The 22,099-nt window shown below is 42.9% G+C and overlaps 1 protein-coding gene across 1 annotated transcript in view; it reads right to left on the minus strand.

Moving 5' to 3' along the window:
- Positions 1-22,099, minus strand: part of LOC126263445 (irregular chiasm C-roughest protein) — a 357,515-nt gene that overhangs the window by 124,186 nt on the left and 211,230 nt on the right. Inside the window, exons 5-6 of the mRNA XM_049960539.1 lie at positions 16,274-16,417; positions 9,635-9,829 (exon numbers count right to left, since the gene is read on the minus strand). Of these exons, the coding sequence (XP_049816496.1) occupies positions 9,635-9,829; positions 16,274-16,417 (339 nt within the window). The remainder of the gene's footprint in view (positions 1-9,634; positions 9,830-16,273; positions 16,418-22,099) is intronic.

Here is a 22,099-nt window from a genome sequence, read left to right on the forward strand (position 1 = left end):
CTTTTAACCCTCGAGCTGGCGCGCCGTTTTTCACAACACGAACGGGCGCGCGGCGCACTTTATACACATGAAAAGAATAGGTTTCCTTATGTTACCAAGGTAAGTCATGCATGTCCAAATCGCAGTTTAATCTTAGTTTATTTCAACAATGAGAAAATAAACTTACAGTCGTGAGTAACTAATGTATGCTGTAGTACAGTAGTGCTGTGTGAGCCCTTTTACGCATTATGCAACAAATTATTAGTTAAGTCTTAAAATTTGCATTCTGTTTCCGCGTTAGGCATGTTGCGCTCAATACGAAATATTTGTGTGTAATAGTGTATTGAATGCTTCAGGACTGAAATACTTGTACGCTTTGGGCAGATTTCCGAAATATCCACGTTCCGCTTTGATCAAGTTTTACTCTATGATCATTCTGTCTTTCTCACTTGTTTGTCCTCTTCTACCCATGTCCTGTTCCTGCTCCATTACATTATGAAAGGCCGACCGGAGTGGCCGAGCGGTTAAAGGCGCTACAGTCTGGAACCGCACGACCGCTACGGTCGCAGGTTCGAATCCTGCCTCGGGTATGGATGTGTGTGATGTCCTTAGGTTAGTTAGGTTTAAGTAGTTCTAAGTTCTAGGGGACTTATGACCACAGCAGTTGAGTCCCATAGTGCTCAGAGCCATTTGAACCATTTTTTTTTTTACATTATGAAAACATTTCTATACATTTTTCTTTTATTTTCAGCGCCAGATTTGCACATGGTGGCCTAATTTCGAACTAACTTTTTCCCTGTGTAAATCGGTTCCTCATTAACGCACTAGAATGCATAACAAACTTTGCTGACATGCGATAGTTACTGCCGACACTGGCAATCTATGAGTAAATTTTTGGACAACATGGTTGTGGAGAGAAGCAGCGATTAGTATGATTAATCAATGATTCAAGAACAGTCTCAATCGCATTTATTATTGTTATAATACCGCCAACCGGTTTCAACCCGACGTAGGGGTCATCTTCTGGGCATTTACACCATTGGTCGACTGCTGGTGGTGTCACTCCTGTCTACATAACGGCAGGAAACTATGTAGACAGGAGTGACACCACCAGCAGTCGACCAATGGTGTAAACGCCCAGAAGATGACCCCTACGCCGTGTTGAAACAGGATGGCGGTATTATAACAATAATAAATGCGATTAAGACTGTTCTTGAATTATTAATCTATGAGTAGCTGCACTTTCATAGTAAACGCACGGTAACAGAAGTACAGCCTCATTGTTCTTCGTTCATGGGTCAAAATTTAATATAGAAAGAGAATATTTAAGTATCGGGGTGTTGATACCGAGTCAAACCAATCATGTACTCAGATTAAACTTGAAGAAAAATTAGAAATCTTTCAAAAGTGAATGGCAACTGCTCTCCATAATTCACTGTGCATCATCAGTATATCCCACTCCAGTCTTCCTGTTCTGGAGTGAATGAAGTGCCATACTTCTCCTGTACCATTGTCTCTTTCATGTACTCATTACGCAAGGTGTAAGTTGGAGGACATTGTGAATAAGACCGCCTAAACCACTACATAAATTTATTTACTTGTTACATCGTTTCGGCTACAGGCGTCATCAGATATCAAACACTTTGAACTTGTGAAACAAGGTTCAGTGTCAGTATTAAAATGCCTAATCGAAGGTTCAATGATTTTTTTTATCTCTGATGGGGAAAGTAGCATAGAAATTTATTTAGGGATTTAGAGGGTTTTGTACACACAACATTTACAATGATCGCAGCCTCATACAGGAAAAAATACTTTTGCTGACTTTCATGAATCGTGAGATCTTGTAAGTATTTATGGAAATCAGCACTTTTCTTGTAGAGTTTCCCATTGTAGTTGATCGAACAGCATTTATGTCCACTTGTGAAACATGAAAGACGACCTGTCTGCAGATGTAAACTACGAACCTGGCATTTTATTATTCCTAATATCTGTATTTATAACTGCTAGTGTGCTAAAAGCGAAAGATTCATTGAAAACTGTACAGGTATAACTGACCGGGCTGGAACTGTGCACACATTCTGGACTCGCCTCCTGGAGGAGGACCGTTCAAATCCATCTCCAGTCATCAAGATTTAAGTTTCCCGCGATTACCACAAGTCACTCCACGCATTTGCCTGGATGGTTGCTTTGAAAAGGGCACGGCATTCTTACATAATCCGTGCTTCTGCTCCGTGTCTAATGACATTCTTTTTGAGTGGTCGTTATCTTCTAAACTTACTTCCCTCCTTTTTGGAAAATAATATTTATACATTTAAAATTTCACTCGTTTCGAAACATTGCGTCATGTTCCAGCCGCTAATGAAATGGGTTTCGGGGAAAAATAGGTCAAGGAACAATACCGACTCCACAACATGTTGCGCCACGAGCTCTACTTCCGTTAATCAAGTAGCACATAAAACAATAATCCAGCGGACACAGCTATGGCAGTAGAGAGATTTGTTAAGCAAATGTTTTTGTGCCTTCTACGAGCTCATGTCAAAATGAAATGGCAAATCAATTTCAGGCAGCAGAATAAGATACAACGATTCCTATTCTTTGGGATGTTTCATGTTTAGCATACACGAAAACAAAAAACTGGCACACGAAATATTTGGGCCCATACGTCCTCGCTAAGAAACTATTATTACACACAGTACGTTTCACACGAAGAGGAGAAGCAACTAGAATCTAATGGTTATATCGATCATTTGATTTTTAAGACGGATGCCAAAACTCCGTTTTAGAATTACAAGTGTCGAATAGGACTTCATCGACATTGGCAGATGATATAATCATGTTTACTGAATAGAAGTGACCGAGCGCAGTGACGGAGTTGTTAGCACACTGGACCTGCATTCGGCAGGGCGATAGTTCAAACACGCGTGCGGTCATCTTGATTTGGGTTTCTCCTGATTTCCTTAAATCGCTTCAGGTAAATGCCGTGATGGTTCCTGTAAAAGGGCACGGCCGACTTACTTCCCCACCCTTCCCTAATCTGATGGGACCGACGACCTCACTGTTTGGTCTTCTCCCCCGAATCAACCAACTGCATCGAAATGAACTCCGGCGTCTTACGCTATACAGAACGTGCAAGTATTGTAACTAAAGGGGATGCTCTCCGTAACAGATCGCATGAATATGAGTATATCATAGTTACAGAGCATAGTATGATCGATGAATATTGGCCTCTAACAACAACTGAAAATTAAAATTTCAGAGATCTTCTAATTTGCATGTTCTAAATTCGGACAGTTATTCCAATTCGTATAATTGATTCTAACTTGCTGAAAATGCATTTCTTCGCGACAGGGATGAAAGATATTCACAGCTGAGAACAAGTCCTGTGTCGACATGTATGCAAAGTTGGTTCAAATGGTTTTGAGCACTATGGGACTTAACATGTGAGGTCATCAGTCCCATAGAACTTAGAACTCCTTATACCTAACTAACCTAAGAACATCACACACATCCATTCCCGAGGCAGGATTCGAACCTGCGACCGTAGCTGTCGCGCGGTTCCAGACTGAAACGCCTAGAACCGCTCGGCCACACCCGCCGGCTGTATGTAAAGTGTCCCTGTGGAAATGGTCAATATTCAGGATCAAGAGAGAAACGATCAATCTAAGCTAAGAAATCTGGTAAACGTGGGCTCAAAAATGCATACCTTAACAGGTATGAGGTCTTCTTTATCTCTGACACTGTAAAAAAAAAAAAAAAACTCTGCTTTTGGAAGCTTTTTGCTTTCCATATTTTGACAGTTAACAGTATGGACTAGAGCAAGATAAAAAGTCCAGTAAATCTGGCCTGTAACTTGTCTAACTTGAATTATGAGCACTTGTTCATCTCCGCTATTAAGAAACACATCTCGTCTACTGAACAAGTGCTAATAGCCCTTTAGGCATTTTAGAGCTCATATTTACCTGATTTTTTTCTCGAATGATCGGTTCTGTCTGATCCCTGAATACAGACCATTCCTCCTGGGACACACTGTAACTTGTTAGTATAGACGTGATGATGATGGGAATGAGTCAGTGTCATGCTAAAGCAATGCGTCTCAGCGTTTATTGAGCCGTGTATACTGGACTGGTAGGCTTGTGCCCTGGTTCTACTTCGGTCTCTAACACTATTTTAACTAGTGAACGCAGTAATCTCCTGCAAGGCAAACAGCGACCGTTCGAAATTAATGTGAAGATGAAACACCCCATGACTCGTATTATTTGCTTGTTTTAATTACTAATTTCGTTCATTCATACAAGTTTATGACAGCAACTGTACACATAAGAATGGAAATAAGTTGAGATTCTCTTAGGTGGCGATTTGTTTGGGCTTAGGAAAGGTAAAGTAGCCATAGAGTCAGTTCTGGACTTTGGCTTGCTTCATAATGGAAGCAACATTTCAATAAAGCAAGACGCCTTTATAAGGTCTGCCGGCCTTGAAGAAGTGTTCGACAACGTAAAATGGTGCAAAATGTTCTAAATTCTCAGAAAGAATGGCCTAAAACATTGGGAAAGACGAGTAATTACGATCTATAAGAACCTATAAGAAAAAATAAAAATAGAAGATCTAGAGCGAAGTGCGTCGGTTAGAGAAGGATACAATCTTTCCCCTGTTCCGTTCAGTGTCTACATCGAAGAAGCCATCGCAGAGTAAAAGGGAGGTTCAGAAGTAGAATTAAAGGGCGAAGTAAAAAAAATACCAATGTGTAGTTTGGTAAGTGATATTTCTATCCGAAAGCTACAGCAGTCTACTTAGCGTAGATTACGTATCAAGAATAAACTGTAGAAAGACAAAAGTAAAGCGGAATGCCATAACTGAGAATAATGAGAAATTTACCAGCTGTATTACAACATTTGTTATTCGGCTCCAGAGCCACTTTCAAGTGAGCTAGCTCCTACAAAACCATTAATGTATGTTCCACAGATTGTAGAAGAGGAGCTGTCTTGAAAGCAAAGTGAAATGAAATGATCGTCTGGCATTGCTGGCCGAGAGGTCCCATTCGGGTTCGGCCGCCAGGTGCAAGTCTTCTTTCAGTCGGCGCCACATTGGGCGACTTGCGGCCGATGATGAGAACGAAATGATGATGAGGACAACACAACACCCAGTCCATGAGCGGAGAAAATCTCGAACCCGGCCGGGAATCGAACCAGAGCCCAGTGCATGGGAGGCAAGCACGTTGCCACTTAGCTAAGCCGGCGGACTGAACACAAAGGAAATGTACTGCACACATTTACGCTTCCGCACTTGATAGGCCGATTTAAACGTCTCTGTACTTAAAATTAACCACCCATATGATTGTGATAAACCTTATTACCAGTGTGATGTTTAATTTTATCAGGCAGAACTGTTGAATGTGTTATTCTCGGGTCTCTCGAGATTCACGTTGTGTATGCTCCGTAAAATTTCTTTGAGGCAACCGCGCGTTTTATTCTGTTGGTAACTTTTGATTTCTGCTGACAAGTAGCAACTGCCGGCAGTAGCCAGAGGTAACCACCTCATGATGCCAAGCACTTACCTCGAAGAAATGCTGTGAAAGTAAATATCTTATATTCAGCCTGTGATGTCAGTCCCATTTAAATCTTTCTAGGCGTTCTGCAGTGTCACCTTATCAAATATTTCATTGTCAAAACATTAAAACATCCAGGTTTTCCATCATATTATAATGGCCCCCTCAGTACATTATAATACGAACTGTCAGGACAAGCAGAACAGAAATTATGGTGTTGTGGAACTAACAACGTGAATCGGCCACAGACCCGAGAGCCGCACGTAACTTTAAGTTATTACCCGCAATGGTAGTCTGTGGAACCAAATTTGAGGACGTTATTCCTTAGTTTTATTACTATAATCAAGGGAGTAGACTGTCACACTCCCTTCCTGACACTTCTACACACACTTTTGTTACACATCTGTATTCTAGCTCTTCTCGAAAACATTTTATGTGTAATTAGAAGAACTTAGTAATATATGCAAACCAGTGACTGTAGTAAGCCTGAACTACCTTCATTACAGCAGACTTTGATTGAATGTGTTCTTTTATATTACCGCACAATAGTGTAAATTGTACATTCAAAAATGGCTCTGAGCACTATGGGACTTAACTTCTGAGGTCATCAGTCCCCTAGAACTTAGAACGACTTAAACCTAACTAACGTAAGGGCATCACACACACATCCATGCCCGAGGCAGGATTCGAACTAGCGACCGTAGAGGTCACGCGGTTCCAGACAGAAGAGCCTAGAACCTCTCGGCGACTCCGGCCGGCTCGGTCTTTGGTCTCAGTTATAGCCGGTCGTCTCTATTTTTACTAATAACCGGGTACAAAACCAGTACGGCAGTTTGTCGTAGCAGTGGTGCTAAAATTTTCTAACCTTTTCTATGTTGAAAGACATCTCGGGATTGAGCTATTTTCTTCGACTTCTGAGCGAGATCTGAAACGCTTCGACCACTCAAAAACTCGCGTACGTGATAAACAGTTTTCACAATACATTTCTTTTAGTAAAAGATAGCTTTCAGTGGCAGTTTTTCCAAGTTTCACTTGAAACGTCGTGACAATTCGTCGATCTGTTATTGTACTTATCATTTTTCCGGCAGATCAGAATAACAGCAAAACACTGGGAATGTAAATACGTTAACTGCCAGTGCCAACTGATTTAAATCAGTGGGGATGAAAATTTGTGCCGAATTGGTACCCGTACCCGGGTATCCTGCTTACAAGGTAGATGTTCTGAGTACAACGCCATCTGGATACAGTGGTCATCGAAACTGTTCGGAGTACCCTAGCAGGCCTTCTGTGTCAGACCCAATTTCTTAAATCATCCGCCGGCTGCAGTGGCCATGCCGTTCTAGGCGCTTCAGTCTGGAACCGTGCGACCGCTACGGTCGCAAGTTCGAATCCTGCCTCGGGCATGGATGTGTGTGATGTCCTTAGGTTAGTTAAGTTTAATTAGTTCTAAGTTCTAGGGGACTCATGACCACAGATGTTAAGTCCCATAGTGCTCAGAGCCATTTGAACCATTTTTAAATCATCCACATACTATCGATGCAATGCCCCTTATCCATTATCCTTATTATTCGCGGGATTTCACCGATTCCTGTAAGAGTTCGAGCTTTCTATGCACCTGTACTGGAGGGATGATTGACCGTCCTCCCCTGTTCCTTCGGGAATTCCTGAAATAATCGCTGCCACTGTAAATAAATACATAAGGTAATTACATATATTAGCACCAAGCGAAAATTGATTTAAGTCAAAGAGGAAAGTTCAGTATCTGCGCCGGACAAATAATCGAATGGGGGGTATAGGAGGCGTGCTAGGGTAATAAGTGCAGTGGTGTTGACCACAGTGTCCGGATGGAGAGGTGTTCAGTGAACAGCCCCAGTAAGTAGAAAATCCAGGGTCGAATCACGGTCTGGCACAAATTTTCAAATTTCCCCATTGATACGAATCGCTGCCTACTGGTAGCTAATATCTTTAATTCCTTTGCATCTTAATTCACAGTGGCTGCAGTATCAATTCTGCAGTATCAGTGTCTCTTCTTTCTGGCATGGACGTGTCCGAAAGAACAGACACCACACGTAAAACGTAACAGCTCTAAGACATACCTATTGCAAATATCATATGTATGCTGATGACCTTCAGTTGTATCTAAATGCGAAACCAAGCAATCTTAAGAAAACTATTGAAAATTTCAATACTGACCTCGATGCACTCTCAAAATTGGCACAGGACATAGGACTACAACTAAACCCATCTAAAACCCAAGCGGTACTTGTTGATCACTCTAAGCTCATTAGCCCAAAACATCGGGAATCCGTACCATCTCTTATCCTAAATGGAACAAATATTAACTTCTCTCCCTCAGCAAAGAGTTTGGGAGTAATAATAAGAAGACGTAAGTGCACTGTGCAAAAAAGCATCAGCATCCTTTCATGTCGTACAAAAATACAAAAAACTCTTTCCTTTCGATCTGAAAAAGAAATTAGTACAAACGCTTATACTCCCAATCATTGACTACAGCGATATTATCCTAAAAGGTCTCTCTCGGGTAAATTCGCGACGTCTGGAACTGGTCATGAATGCCTGCGTCCGATATATCTGCGACGTTCGGCTTTTTTATCACATTTCACCAGCATATGCAAAATTGTCCTGGCTGCGTGCAGACAGATGCGGCGATTTCCATACACTCTGTCTAATCTACTGCCTTATAAATGTACACTGTCCCTCATATCTCTCCTCTTCCTTAACGCTTATGTCGGAACAACATGACAGAAACACATGTCATAATAAAATCCTCTGTGTTCCGATGCATCGCTTAGTCACCTTCTTCAAGTCCTTTACAGTACCGGGAGCCCGACTCTGGAATAACCTCCGTCGTTATGTTAGAGACCTTAAAAATATGTTCGGCTTCAAAAAACAGTTAATGACGTATCTACTTACGCAACAGTAATGCCTTCCTCTGTACATGAATGCACTTCACCTCATTACTTCCCTCTTTCCCCCTCCTTAAATCTCCCTGCCCCAAAACTCGCTATACTAGCAAACATCTACTTTACACACCAAGATATTAATGTACATCTGCACACATCTTCATTGCTATTGCCAATTTTTCTCATGTTTATCATTATTATTTGAATTTTTTGTTACTCTTATTGTTTCTGCTTTTATCATAATTTGTATGTATAGCACCTGTTGTAAAAATACTGCCAGCATTTGCTTTATTACGTCTTAGTCATTACTCTTTATTCATATTGTCAGTAGAGTAATTTAATTTTCTTATTTAAACTATTGTCATGATGTAACTCTGATGTGTGAAATGAAGCATGTGTAGAGACTGGAATAACCTTCCTCGTTATGTTAGAGAACTTAAAAACATGTCGGGCTTCAAAAAAGAGTTAATGACGTATCTACTTAAGGAACGGAAATGCCTTCCTCTGTACATGAATGCACTTCACCTCATTACTTCCCACTTTCCCCCTCCTTAAATCTCCCTGCCCCTAAACTCGCTATACTAGCAAACATCTACTTTACACACCAAGATATTAATGTACATCTGCACAAATCTTCATTGCTTTGCCAATTTTTCTCATGTTTATCATTATTTGATTTTTTTTCCTTGTTATTATTTTTGCCTTTATCATAATTTGTATGTATAGCACCTGCTAAAAATACTGCTGGCATTCGCTTTATTAGGTCTTAGTCATTACTCTTTATTCATATTGTCACTAGAGTAATCTAATTTTCTTATTTAAACTACTGTCATGATGTAACTCTGATGTGCGAAATTGCTGCATGTGTGGAACACTGGTCCAATGTAAGAGAGCGTCTGATGGCCCTAATCCTATCAGGTTAAATAAATAAATAAGTAAATGAGAGCTCTTACACAGACTAAGGCTATGTACAGACGAATTTGTCTGCAGACCAGGGGTGAGGCACTCGACTCATAAGGCTTCCCACCTCACAGCTACAGATCGTTCATCTCTGACGACTGACCCTTTATTTTATGGCCAAACCTCGTGTATTATAGAAGTGTAGGGGAGCGTGAATGCGGTGCGAGGCAGGCTGCGCGCCGGGAGAGCGGCTGTGGGGCCAGGTGCTGGCCGGCTGCGGCAGGACACTCACATCTGACGTCGAGGCGCACCTCGGTGTCGGCAGAGCCGCTGCTGTAGGAGCCGTGCAGCGCGACGCACTTGAGCGGCGAGCCGTGGCGCGCGCGGGCCACGCGCAGCTGCAGCACGCTGTGCGCCACCCACGTGCGCGGGTTGTCCGCCTCCTTGGCCGTGCTCAGCGAGCTCTGGCTGGTCACGTCCTCCTCACCTGCAACGGCACCACACCGCACTCCAGCTGGGCGCTCGCAGGCAGCAGCAAGATCGGCAGCCGCCAAGTAAGCATTGTTCGTATACAACGGTTGACGGAACTCGAGAACGAAATTAACTTTCGCCTGATGTGTCACTGCCAAGTAGCGTAGCTCGCTGAAACTTGGAATAAGCTTACGATGGGCGTCCCGTACTGATTTACAATTCATTTGATGCCATGATTCACGCGTGGCGCCATTTCATTCACCACTGTAGCTACAAGAAAGTACTACACTACTGGCCACTAAAATTGCTACACCAAGAAGAAATGCAGATGATAAACGCGTATTCGTTGGAGAAATATATTATACTAGAACTGACATTTTCACGCGATTTGGCGCAAATGGCTCTGAGCACTATGGGACTCAACTGCTGTCGTCAGAAGTCCCCTAGAACTTAGAACTACTTAAACCTAACTAACCTAAGGACATCACACACATCCATGCCCGAGGCAGGATTCGAACCTGCGACCGTAGCAGTCGCACGGTTCCGGACTGCGCGCCTAGAACCGCGAGACCACCCGAACCGGCAGATCCTTAGAAATCAGTACGCATCCAACCAACTCTCTCCGTGATAACGGCCTTGAGGAACACTCTCTTCCAAATTCTGAAGGTGGCAGGGGTAAAATACAGGGAGCGAAAGGCTACTTACAATTTGTACAGACACCAGATGGCAGTTATAAAAGTCGATGGGCATGAAAGGGACGCAGTGGTTGGGAAGGGAGTGAGACAGGGTTGTAGCCTAACCCCGATGTTATTCAATCTGTATATTGAGCAAGCAGTGAAGGAAACAAAAGAAAATTTCGGGGTAGGTATTACAATCCATAGCGAAGAAATAAAAGCTTTGAGGTTCGCCGATGACATTGTAATTCTGTCAGAGACAGCAATGGACTTGGAAGAGCAGCTGAATGGAATGGACAGTGTCTTGAAAGGAGAGTATAAGATGAACAGCAACAAAAGCCATGCCAGGATAATGGAATGTAGTCGAATTAAGACGGGCGATGCTGAGGGAATTAGATTAGGAAATGACACATGTATAGGAGTAATTGAGTTTTGCTATTTGGGGAGCAAAATAACTGATGATGGTTGAAGTAGAGAGGATATAAAATGTAGACTGGCAATGGCAAGGAAAGCATTTCTGAAGAAGAGAAATTTGTTAACATCGAGTATAGATTTAAGTGTCAGGAAGTCGTTTCTGAAAGTATTTGTAAGGAGTGTAGCCATGTATGGAAGTGAAACATGGACGATAAATAGTTTTGACAAGAAGAGAATAGAAGCTTTCGAAATGTGGTGCTACATAAAAATGCTGAAGATTAGATAGGTAGATCATGTAAGTAATGAGCAGATATTGAAAAGCATTGGGGTGAAGAGAAGTTTGTGGCACAACTTGACTAGAAGAAAGGATTGGTTGGTAGGACATGTTCTGAGGCATCGAGGGATCACCAATTTAGTATTGGAGGGCAGCATGGAGGGTAAAAATCGTAGAGGGAGACCAAGAGATAAATACACTAAACTGATGCAGAAGGATGTAGGTTGCAGTAGGTACTGGGAGATGAAGAAGCTTGCACAGGATAGAGTAGCATGGAAAGCTGCATCAAACTAGTCTCAGGACTGAGAACCACAACTACAACAACAACAACAACAACGAATGGGCATTGAGTAAAACCAGAACTGGGATGGCGTGTAAAGGTAGAGCAGCCCATGCAGCTCCAATACGATACCACAGTTCATCAAGAGTAGTGACTGGCGTACTGTGACCAGCTAATTGCTCGGCCACCATTGACCAGACGTTTTCAATTGGTGAGAGATCTGGAGAATGCGCTGGCCAGGACAGCAGTCTAACATTTTCGGTATCCTGCTGAAATGTAGGGTTTCGCAGGAATCGAATGAAGGGTAGAGCCACGGGTCGTAACACATCTGAAATGTAACGTCCACTGTTCAAAGTGCCGTCAATGCGAACAAACGGTGGCCGAGGCGCGTAACCATGCCACCCATACCGTCACGCCGGGTGTTACGCCAGTATGGCGATGACGAATACACGTTTCCAATATGCGTTCACCGCGATGTCGCCAAACACGGATGCGTCCATCATGATGCTGTAAACAGAACCTGGATTCATCCGAAAAAAATGACGTTTTGTCATTCGTGCACCCAGGTTCGTCGTTGAGTACACCACCGCAGGCGCTCCTGTCTGTGATGCAGCTTCAAGGGTAAACTCAGCCATGGTCTCCGAGCTGATAGGCCATGCTGCTGCAAACGTCGTCGAACTGTTCGTGCAGATGGTTGTTGTCTTGCAAACGTTCCCAGCCGCTGACTCAGGGATCGCGACGTGGCTGCACGATCAGTTACAGCCATGCGGATAAGATGCCTGTCATCTCGACTGCTAGTGATACGAGGTCGTTGAGATCCAGCACGGCGTTCCGTATAACCCTCCTGAACCAACCGATTCCATATTCTCCTAACAGTCATTGGATCTCGACCAACGCTAGCAGCAATGTCACGATACGATAAACCGCAATCGCGATAGGCTACAATCCGACCTTTATCAAAGTATACATTTCTCCTCCTTACACGAGGCATTACAACAACGTTTCACCAGGCAACGCTGGTCAACTACTGTTTGTGTATGAGAAATCGGTTGGAAAGTTTCCTCATGTCAACACGTTGTAGATGTCGCCACCGGCGTCAACCTTGTATGAATGCTCTGAAAAGCTAATCGTTTGGATATCGCAGCATCTTCTTCCTGTCAGTTGAATTTCGCGCCTGTAGCACGTCATCTTCGTGGTGTAGCAATTTTAATGGCCAGTAGTGTACTTTGCTCTAACCGCAGATGACAGGATAATCGCTAGAAGCGTTTTCGCAACTGCTGTCATGATTTGAGTGGACAATATGGGTCAGTGATGGACGGCGTAGTTTCTGTGGAAGGAGGGAGTAAACAATGCCTATATTGAGAAGAGATTAGTGGCTGTGTGACGAGAGGTAGTGTCAGCGCGAAAAGTACTCTTGCAACACAGTACTCATACCCTTATGCGTCGGGAAACCACGGCTTTCACCACACACAGAAGTAACTGCAACAGTATACTTCGGAAGGTAACTAAAAGAAATAAGAACTTCTATATTTGCATTTAAGTCACCGCAATATGCGATGGTGCTCTGCTGGTTGCAAAAGACGAGACATGGTGCTTAGTAGCTTGTGTGACCTCTAGGATGTTCAGTTCTTTTGGTAGGGCTCTACCAGCGAGGTTGAAAAAGTCTGGACGGTCGTTGGTGCATGTAAACGTACTGCAAAACGACGCCACAACATGTTCCACGAGTGTTCGACCGGATTTAATTCGCTGAATATCGTCTGGTTTCAAGAGCTCGTCTATCTCCGCTTTTCAGTGCGGTCGCAGATTGCGATGCGTAAAAATGAAGTTAGAGCTGAAGGCATCCGCGAAAAGACGCACGTGAGAAGAAGTAACCCACAGCGTTACAGTAGCGTTGGCCAGCGAGTGGACCGTTTTCACAGATTACGCGGTCAGCGCGCCTGTCGTACATTATGCGCCTCCACACCGTAACCCATGGAACAGCAGAACAATCACGTTCGATAATGTTGCTAGGTTCATTACATGTTTCCACCCCTCGCCATGTTAGGAAACATCTAGCATTCACGAACAAGAAAATTTTCCACGTCCATCTTTTCAGAGATGGTTGCGCGACTCGGCTATTCGATTCAGGTTGTCACATCAAACATCATCCAACCGTCCATTTTCCAAACTTATTTTATTTAGCTACCTGTGTCGGCATTTTACTACGCCATCGTTGGCAGATGATGGTTGAAGTGATCGCTATAGCAAGCAGAAATCTACTAACACCAGTATTGCTGTATTGACCACAACCGAGTTGGAATCTTCCTACACGACGGTCAGGGGCCTGAAGATGGCTCCGTAAATAGCCGAAACTGATAGCTAAATAAAATAAGTTTGGAAACCAGATGGCTGTAAATTTTCCGTCCGTCATTATTGTTTCTCCTATTGCTTATTTCTATCACTATACTGTAGCAGTTCCTTATAATCTGATTACTGCTTCCCATCACTCATGTTACCCCTTTTGACTCATCATTACTGTTGCAAGTATGTTCTACTTTGGTCTCGCCATAGGTTGTAGAATAGAGACTAAATGTTTGGTCCCAGCACAGTACAGCCCAACTGCTGTCATTACATGAGTGCACGACATGGAGTCTTATCATCAAGGCCAGCACTGGAACGAAACGGCTTCTCTGGAAGGAAGGTGAAGGCACTGCGGATATTCACAGGCGATAAATTGTAAATGAGTGTGGAGTGTTAGAAGCGGGGAGTCTTAGGAAAGGTTAAGGGACAAGATAGGCAGTTCTGACGTTGCCCTTGAAAACGGGGGCAAGGCTACAGAAAAATCAAGTCAAGTTCATAGGATTTGTCAACCCAAAGAAGGCCTTTGACAATGTCAGATGGTGCAAGATGTTCAGACTTCTCAGGAAAATAGTGATAAACTAAAGGTAGAGATGGGTAAAATGCAACATGAACAAGAGCCAAGAGGGAATAATAAGAGTGGAAGAACAAGAACGAATTGCTCGGATTGAAAACTCTGCAACTGATGGATGCAGTCTTTCGTCCCTACTGTTAGATCTCCCGGGTGATCAAAAAATCAGTATATATTTGAAAACTTAATGAACCACGGAATAATGTAGATAGAGAGATAAAAATTGACACACATGCTTGGAATGACATCGAAGAAACAATGGCGGAAATAAAAGGAACGTTCAGGTGTGGAATTAAAATTCAGGATGAAAGGATATCTATGATACGTTTCGCTGATGATATTGCTATCCTGAGTGAAGTGAATATGTTGAATGGAATGAACAGTCTAATGAGTACAGAATATGGATTGAGAGGAAATCGAAGAGAGACGAAAGTAAAGAGAAGTAGAAGACACGAGAACGACGAGAAACTTAACATCAAGATTGATGACACGAAATATACGAAGTTCAGGAATTCAGCTACCTAGGCAGCAAAACAGCACATGACGGACGGAGCAAGGAAGACATCAAAAGCAGACTAGCATTGGCGAAAAGGGTGTTCCTGGCCAAGAGATGTCTACTAGTTTCATAACATAGGCCTTAATTTGGGGAAGAAATTCCTGAGAATGTACGTCTGGAAGACAGCATTCTATTATATTGAAAAATGGTCTGTGGAGGAATTGGAACAAAAGACAAGTGTTTGAGATGTGGTGCTACAGACGAATGTTGAAAATTAAGTGGACTGGTAAGTTAAGGAACCAGGACGTTATGCGCAGTTTCGGAAACGAAGGGAATATATGTAAAACGCTGACATGAAAAAGGCACAGGAATACAGGATATCTGTTTAGACATCAGGAAATAACTTTCATGATACTACAGAGAGCTGCAAACGCTGTAGAGGAAAACAGAGATTGGAATACATCCAGCAAGTAATTGAGGATGTAGGTTGCCAGGGCTACTCTGCAATGAAGTGAATAGCACAGGAGAGCAATTCGTAGCGCGCGCCATCAAACTTGTCAGAAGACTCATGACTCAAATAATTAAATAAATAAATAAAAGAAAAAATGGAGTCGAGTGTTGTCGCGTTTCAAGAGCACTTTTCGCGACGGTGTACGCTGTCCACACTCTGCCACTAGCCACCTATGAATATCCACAGTGTTTTCACCATGTTCCACAGAAATCATGTCGTCCGGGGCTGTCTTTCGTGATATCACTTGATATTTCCCGCTCATTTAATGACAGCAGTTGGTAAAATTATCTGTATTGTTCGTGGATCACTTTTCTAATGATTTTTCTATGAGCTGTGGCTATATCAAACTACTACATACTTGCATCTGTGATGGGGAGTCAAAAGGTGCATCATGAATGAGATAAAGCATTAATCAATATGGAAATCAATATGGAACTAATAGATAAACTATTTTGCTTAAGAACACGATACTTTTTCGAAAGCAGTAACTATTCTGAAGTCACCATGATTCATTATGTCCCCCCTCCCCGCCCTCCAGACATTGCAAAACGCAGGACATGATTCTTCGTAGGGTGTGTGAGCCCCACGGATGGGAAATTTCATGATCTTGAATACTTGGTGGTCCCTCCCTAGAGGTGGTTGGTTGATTGATTCGGGGAAGGACTTAAATCCCATAGAGCAGCTGTGGGGTGCAATGTGGGGACGTATTGCGGCATTTCTATATACACCTACGACAATTCAGCGGTCGCCAGTCACGCTGGTATAAAAATGAGACACCCTACCACGAAAACTCCTTGCCAGCACTATTGCCAACTTGGAAACACGTTGCAGTGACACATCGTGCGAGAGTTACTTTAGATCTTACGTTTTGGACACCTGTGTAAAACAAAGTGGCGGACTCACCCAGGAACCACTTGATGTTGGCGGCGGGGTTGCCGTAGCGGCTGATGCACTTGACGCTGACACGGTCGCCGTCGTTGGCCGACAGGTTGTGGCCGGGCAGCACTTGGCTGGAGTTGTACTCGATACGGGGTACCTGCGGCGCCGCTGTAACACGAGACACGAACACGTTGTTACATTCTCCTTCAGCGAGGAGTCTTAGAACTTAACGATTAAATTACAGTATAAAGTATTTTAAAGTCTTATTACTTCTGATATTAAAATAGAATGATAGAGCCGGCCGTTGTGGCCGAGCGGTTCTAGGCGCTCCAGTCCGGAACCACGCTGTTGCTACGGTCGCAGTTTCGAATGCTGCCTCGGGCATGGATGTGTGTGATGTCCTTAGGTTAGTTAGATTTAGGTAGTTCTAAGTGTATGGGACTGATGACCCTGACGTTAAGTCCCATAGTGCTTAGAGCAATTTAAACCATTTTGAAGTATGATAGGCCTACGTTTACAAAACCAAGGTACAATGAGTGACAAAACTGCTCTGGAGTCCACACTGTCAGACAAGCAGGAAAGAAGGTTAACGTCGCACTGCACAGCACATAATTTGTTGTCCGATGTACAGTTCGGCTTTAGACGTACTTTAACAACTGGAAAGACTATATTCTCTTTTCTCTGTGAGGTGTTGGATGGGTTAAAGAAAACGTTTTTCACGCTAGGCATATTTTTTATTTAACTAAGGCGTTTGATTGCGTTGGTCACAAAATATTGCTCCAAAAGTTGGACTATTAAAGAATACGGGGAATAGTCCACAATTGGTTCACATCTTACTTTGACAGCAGACAGCATAGCGTTGAAAATGATTTTGATACAGGGTGTGATTGGGGTACGATCAAATGGGGGATGCCCCAGGGATCGGTGTTGGGGCCACTCCTGTTCCTTATTTATGTAAATGATACCCTCTAGTATTACGGGTAACTCTAAAATATTTCTGTTTGATGATGACACTAGTTTGGTAGTAAGGGATGTTGAGTGCAACAGCGGCTCGGTTTCAAACAGTGCAGTTCATGACATAAGTTGATGGCCTGTAGAAAATAAACTAACGCTAAATCACAGTAATACTCAGTTTTTACAGTTTATAAGCACAATTCAGCAAAACCTGACGTTTTAATTTGACAGACCGGGCGTATGATTAGTGAAACAGAACAGATCAAATTTCTAGGTATTAAGATAGATAGTAAACTGTCGTGAAAATCTCACGTACAGGGTCTTGTTCAAAGACTTAATGCTGTAATTTTTACTATTCGAACGGTATCTGAAGTAAGTGATTGTTCGATACGAAAAATTGTCTTCTTTGCTTATTTTCATTCGTTTATGTCTTATGGTATTATATTTTGGGGTAACTCATCCCATTCTAAAAGGACATTTTTGGCTCAGAAACGGACGGTTCCGGCAATAAGCAATAAGTGGTGTAAGTCTGCGAAGCTCTTGTCGACTCCTGTTTACTAGTCTGGGTATTTTCACACTGACCTTTCAATATATATATATATAATTCCTTACTGCTGTCATTTCTTACTGTCGTTTCTTGTTAACAATATCAGCTTATTCCAAAGAATAAGCAGCTTTCACTCAGTTAAATCCAGCCTGCATTTGTATGGGACTTCCTTAACTTTTGAGCAGAAAGGTGCGCCGTATACTGCTGCATCCGTTTCAATTAGCTATCACAAGAATTAAAAATCATAGTAGTAATCCACGCTGTTTCAAATCGAAACTGAAGAGTTTCCTCGTGGGTCACACCTTCTTCTCTGTTGAGGAGATCCTTGAAAAATCAAGTTGATTCTTATGTCTTGTATACTGTTGACTGCGTTTACTGAAATTTATGGCTTGCCTTTTTTGGTTGATAAACATGTTATTTTTATCTTTTATTATTTTATGTTAGTTTCATGTACTGACACTTTGTATGACCTTGGTGATTCGCTCTTCAATTTCACCTACACCTAGGGAAATAAAACAAAACGATTCATAAGGGTAGAGCCACAGGACTGTAACCTATTTAAGTAATCTCAGGCGTCCGAAGTCAGATAACGGAGAGTCGCACACTGAACAATATTGAGATCCGTACACTTCTCGTATTTCCTAGAGGATGGCAAGCCACTGGTGGAGTAGAAACCAATACATGGCAGCACACATTCTGTCGTAATGTATTGCACCAAGAAATAGCACGTCATTTTTGTGATCTAGTATGGTAGACGGCTAGAAGATGGCGTCTTGCAAAGGAAACAGAGCGAGTTGTTCGGATTAAAAACAAATGTATTGTGGGACCGATACGGAAGCAGATTGTTTTGAGTGATTCCTCTTGAGTTGATAGAGACGTAGATGTGAATTACAACTCTGTCCATATGGTAATGTATTACTGTCAGACTTAAGGACAAGCAAAATGTATTCATGTAGCTTGCCATATCATAACATGTGTCCATGTGGCTTATTGTGACAACGTGGTACTCTAACGTAATACTAATATTTAATGGAACCATGGACGGTGGGGTAGTTCGTATTTATCTGGAACCCTTTAAATGTAAACGATTCTTATGCTTGTGATTGCATCACTAGGTCCTGCAATAGGGGTAGTTGCGGCTTGCCAGTATATGGATGTTAAATGTCTCTATTGTTTCACGCTATTTGTAATTTTTTCATATTTTCCTGCTGGAAAGAGAAAGACTTAATGCCTCACATACAGTAACGGACAGATAGTCTATTAGCCCTTTAGCGTTCAATTTTTTGGCCTTATATTCTAATTCAACTTTCCTGAAGCACACTTTTCACGGGGAGTACAGCGACATTAACGGGAAGAACCTTTCCCATTCTTACACATTCATCATGGATAACGACCTTAATAACGTAAATATGGTAGGCCTATTCCTGCTGCCGTATATGTATCTTCGGAGCATCATGGGTATTATTTATCTCTGGATCAGTACGATGCCAAAGAGAAGCGAAATAAATTCGAGTCCTTTCCTCGCATCCGTCCTTATGTGCAGGCTAATCTCAGGGACTGTTGTAGGGATTTGATCCGGTTTTCGTTGATACGTACACTGATTCACGAAGAGTATTTTTGTATATAATTTGTAAGTATTTTGTACAAATGCTCTGAATTAAAATTAATTAAATTTCAATTGTGAAAACTATTCCACCGACACCTAGCGAACAGTCACCTTACATCAAGAGACCAGCAGTGCCATGATGCAGCAGAAAGCGTGACCAAATTCGCGTTTAGTTTGATGGTCTAGTAAAGTTCCACTCGAGCAGTGACAGCAGTCGGACGTGTTTACTCCTTAGTTCCGCCGTAGCCCTCCGAGTGCAGCAATTGGCTCTTGCCTTAGTAGTCTTCAGATGTGAGTGCACGTGAGTCAGACAATTGTCTTTCTCTATCCTTCTGCGGTGTTTCGTTTGGTGGCGAATTCGTCTTTTTTTCCTATTCACAGTGTTGTGGCGTAACAAGACAGCTACGCCACACTGAAGTAGCCGAAAGGCACGCGTTACTGACGCAGGCTAGAGATAGGTCTGAAACAGGAGACGTAATGAATGCTATAAAGAAAAGTACGTAGCTGCTATAATGCTTAACTTTAATACATCATTTATATACAGCATTCTTGATGATACAAGTGAAACTCTATCTTGAAATGGTTAATGGCGCCTTGCTAGGTTGTAGCCATGGACTTAGCTGAAGGCTATTCTAACTGTCTGCTCGGCAAAGGAGCGAGGCTTCGTCCTTGTAGTCGCTAGCTAAGTCGTCCGTACAACTGGGGCGAGTGCTAGTCAGTCTCTCGAGACCTGCCGTGTGGTGGCGCTCGGTCTGCGATCACTGCCAGTGGCGACACGCGGGTCCGACATGTACTAATGGACCGCGGCCGATTTGAAGCTACCACCTAGCAAGTGTGGTGTCTGGCGGTGACACCACACACAGCTTCCAGGACGAAGCTGCGTAAAGGTACAGTCAGTTTTGTATCTGACAGGACCACCCGCAAAATGCAGGTAAGTTCCGTTGAAATTCATGATCGGTCAGTGGAAACGTTTGGTATTTCTCCACATCAGGTTCACACAGCATATTTTGACACTGAGTTTTATGACTTCTTCGTAAAATCCAAGAACCCCTCCACTAGACAGGTTGTTACTTGATCACGGCAGATTGGTTTTTGATGTTGAATGTGCAGATAGGTGATCATTATCATAACGATATCTTGCTTAAATTTGGTGATGTTAAGGGTATTCGATGAGGCCACTAGTTGAGTCAACACCGCCTTCATTCCATCGACAAGTACATTAGACAGATCATCCCGTCACGTCTTCATGTTTGTGGTCATCGGTACGTATAGCGGTCAGGTATGGACATGCTTCTTATGTAATGATTGTGGGCACCAACGTCTCAACTGTCCGAAGCGGGTTTTTGTTTACAAAAATGCTCTTGAGCCCTAGCATAAATTGGCAGTAGCAGTAATTCTAGTACCAAATCACGGCCCGATTTGAATTTATCCACGAGCAATTTTCCTTCGTTAAAACGGAAATCGGATTCTGTGCCGCAACATAAGCGACATCGTACCCGGGGTGCAGATTTTTCCCATGTGAAATTCCCTGTGTTATCCCTCCTGCCCAACTCCTGCCGGCATCACAATCCGACGAAAAGCGTCTTCCTGTCTCCGTGTCGATCGCCATCGACGGAGCTTCGGTTAGTACCCTAAGGTGCTTCCGATATTGAATCTTGTAGTACAGGCGTCGGTCCATGTTGTTTCAGTTTTGTTGCCTGCTGAGCCTCTTATTCTACCCCTGTCTGTCATGTCGGATGATCCCCCTGCATAGCATATTCAGATCTTGTTCTCGATCAACCTACTACTGGGGCGATTTAGCCTCATGGACAGCGTACACGGCGTATCCTACAACATGGTGCTGTCAAGTGCAAGAAATCTCGGCGTAATGGCTCTGTAGATAGTAGGACTTGCCCTCCTTCCTGGGATTTGTCTACGTATAATGGATTATTGGCATAAATGTACTTTACTTTTGTCCCACTTCGTAAGATGACTCAGGCATACACCCTTCTCACTTTGAATGTCCATCGCATTGAATCTGACGTACGTCTCATTGCTCTCCGTCAGTTCATTTATGATTCTAGTGCAGTTGTAATATTCTTGTTGGAAGTATTTTTTATCACACTGCTCGTCCCCAGGTTTCAGACCTTTTTCAATATATCGCCTAAAGATTAGATGAGTACTGCTCTATTTTATCAGGAAGATATTCATGTGACTGACACTGATGTTCTTGATTCTGGTCGTTGGATTGGTTATCGTCTTTTTGGTGTCACCCTGATTGTTCTCGCGCACCTTCTCGAGCGTCAAACGACGGCGGTTTCCAAATTTTACAGAGAGAAGCGCCGTTATTCTTTGCGTAAGAATCCTTGGAACCTTCTGCCGGATGACGACTTCAGTTGCGTGATGCGTCCTGTTTACCAGTACTTAATTTTGATATTAATCGTTATCCCGATGGATTGGTTCGTACGATGCGTTTGTACGTTGTTGGGGAACATAAATTTGCAACGTTGGTGAAACAGAAGTTTCTTACAGCGACTTCTAATAGCAGACATGATAGGTTTTATTCGTCCGATGTTCGTGTCTTCAGGTTCTTGCAGTTGACGGGATTCCTGCGTCTGTCAGTAACCACTGCGCTGTTGCAGCAACTACGAACCTCAAGCAATGACGCATGAAATATTGTCGTGCACAGTGGATGCTCAGTTTTTCTCATCTTGCTGATGCTAAGTGGAAGTTTTGCCTCCACTCGGTAGAGCGTTACCCACCT

The sequence above is a fragment of the Schistocerca nitens genome, chromosome 6 (assembly GCF_023898315.1).
Source record: "Schistocerca nitens isolate TAMUIC-IGC-003100 chromosome 6, iqSchNite1.1, whole genome shotgun sequence".
NCBI lineage: Eukaryota > Metazoa > Arthropoda > Insecta > Orthoptera > Acrididae > Schistocerca > Schistocerca nitens.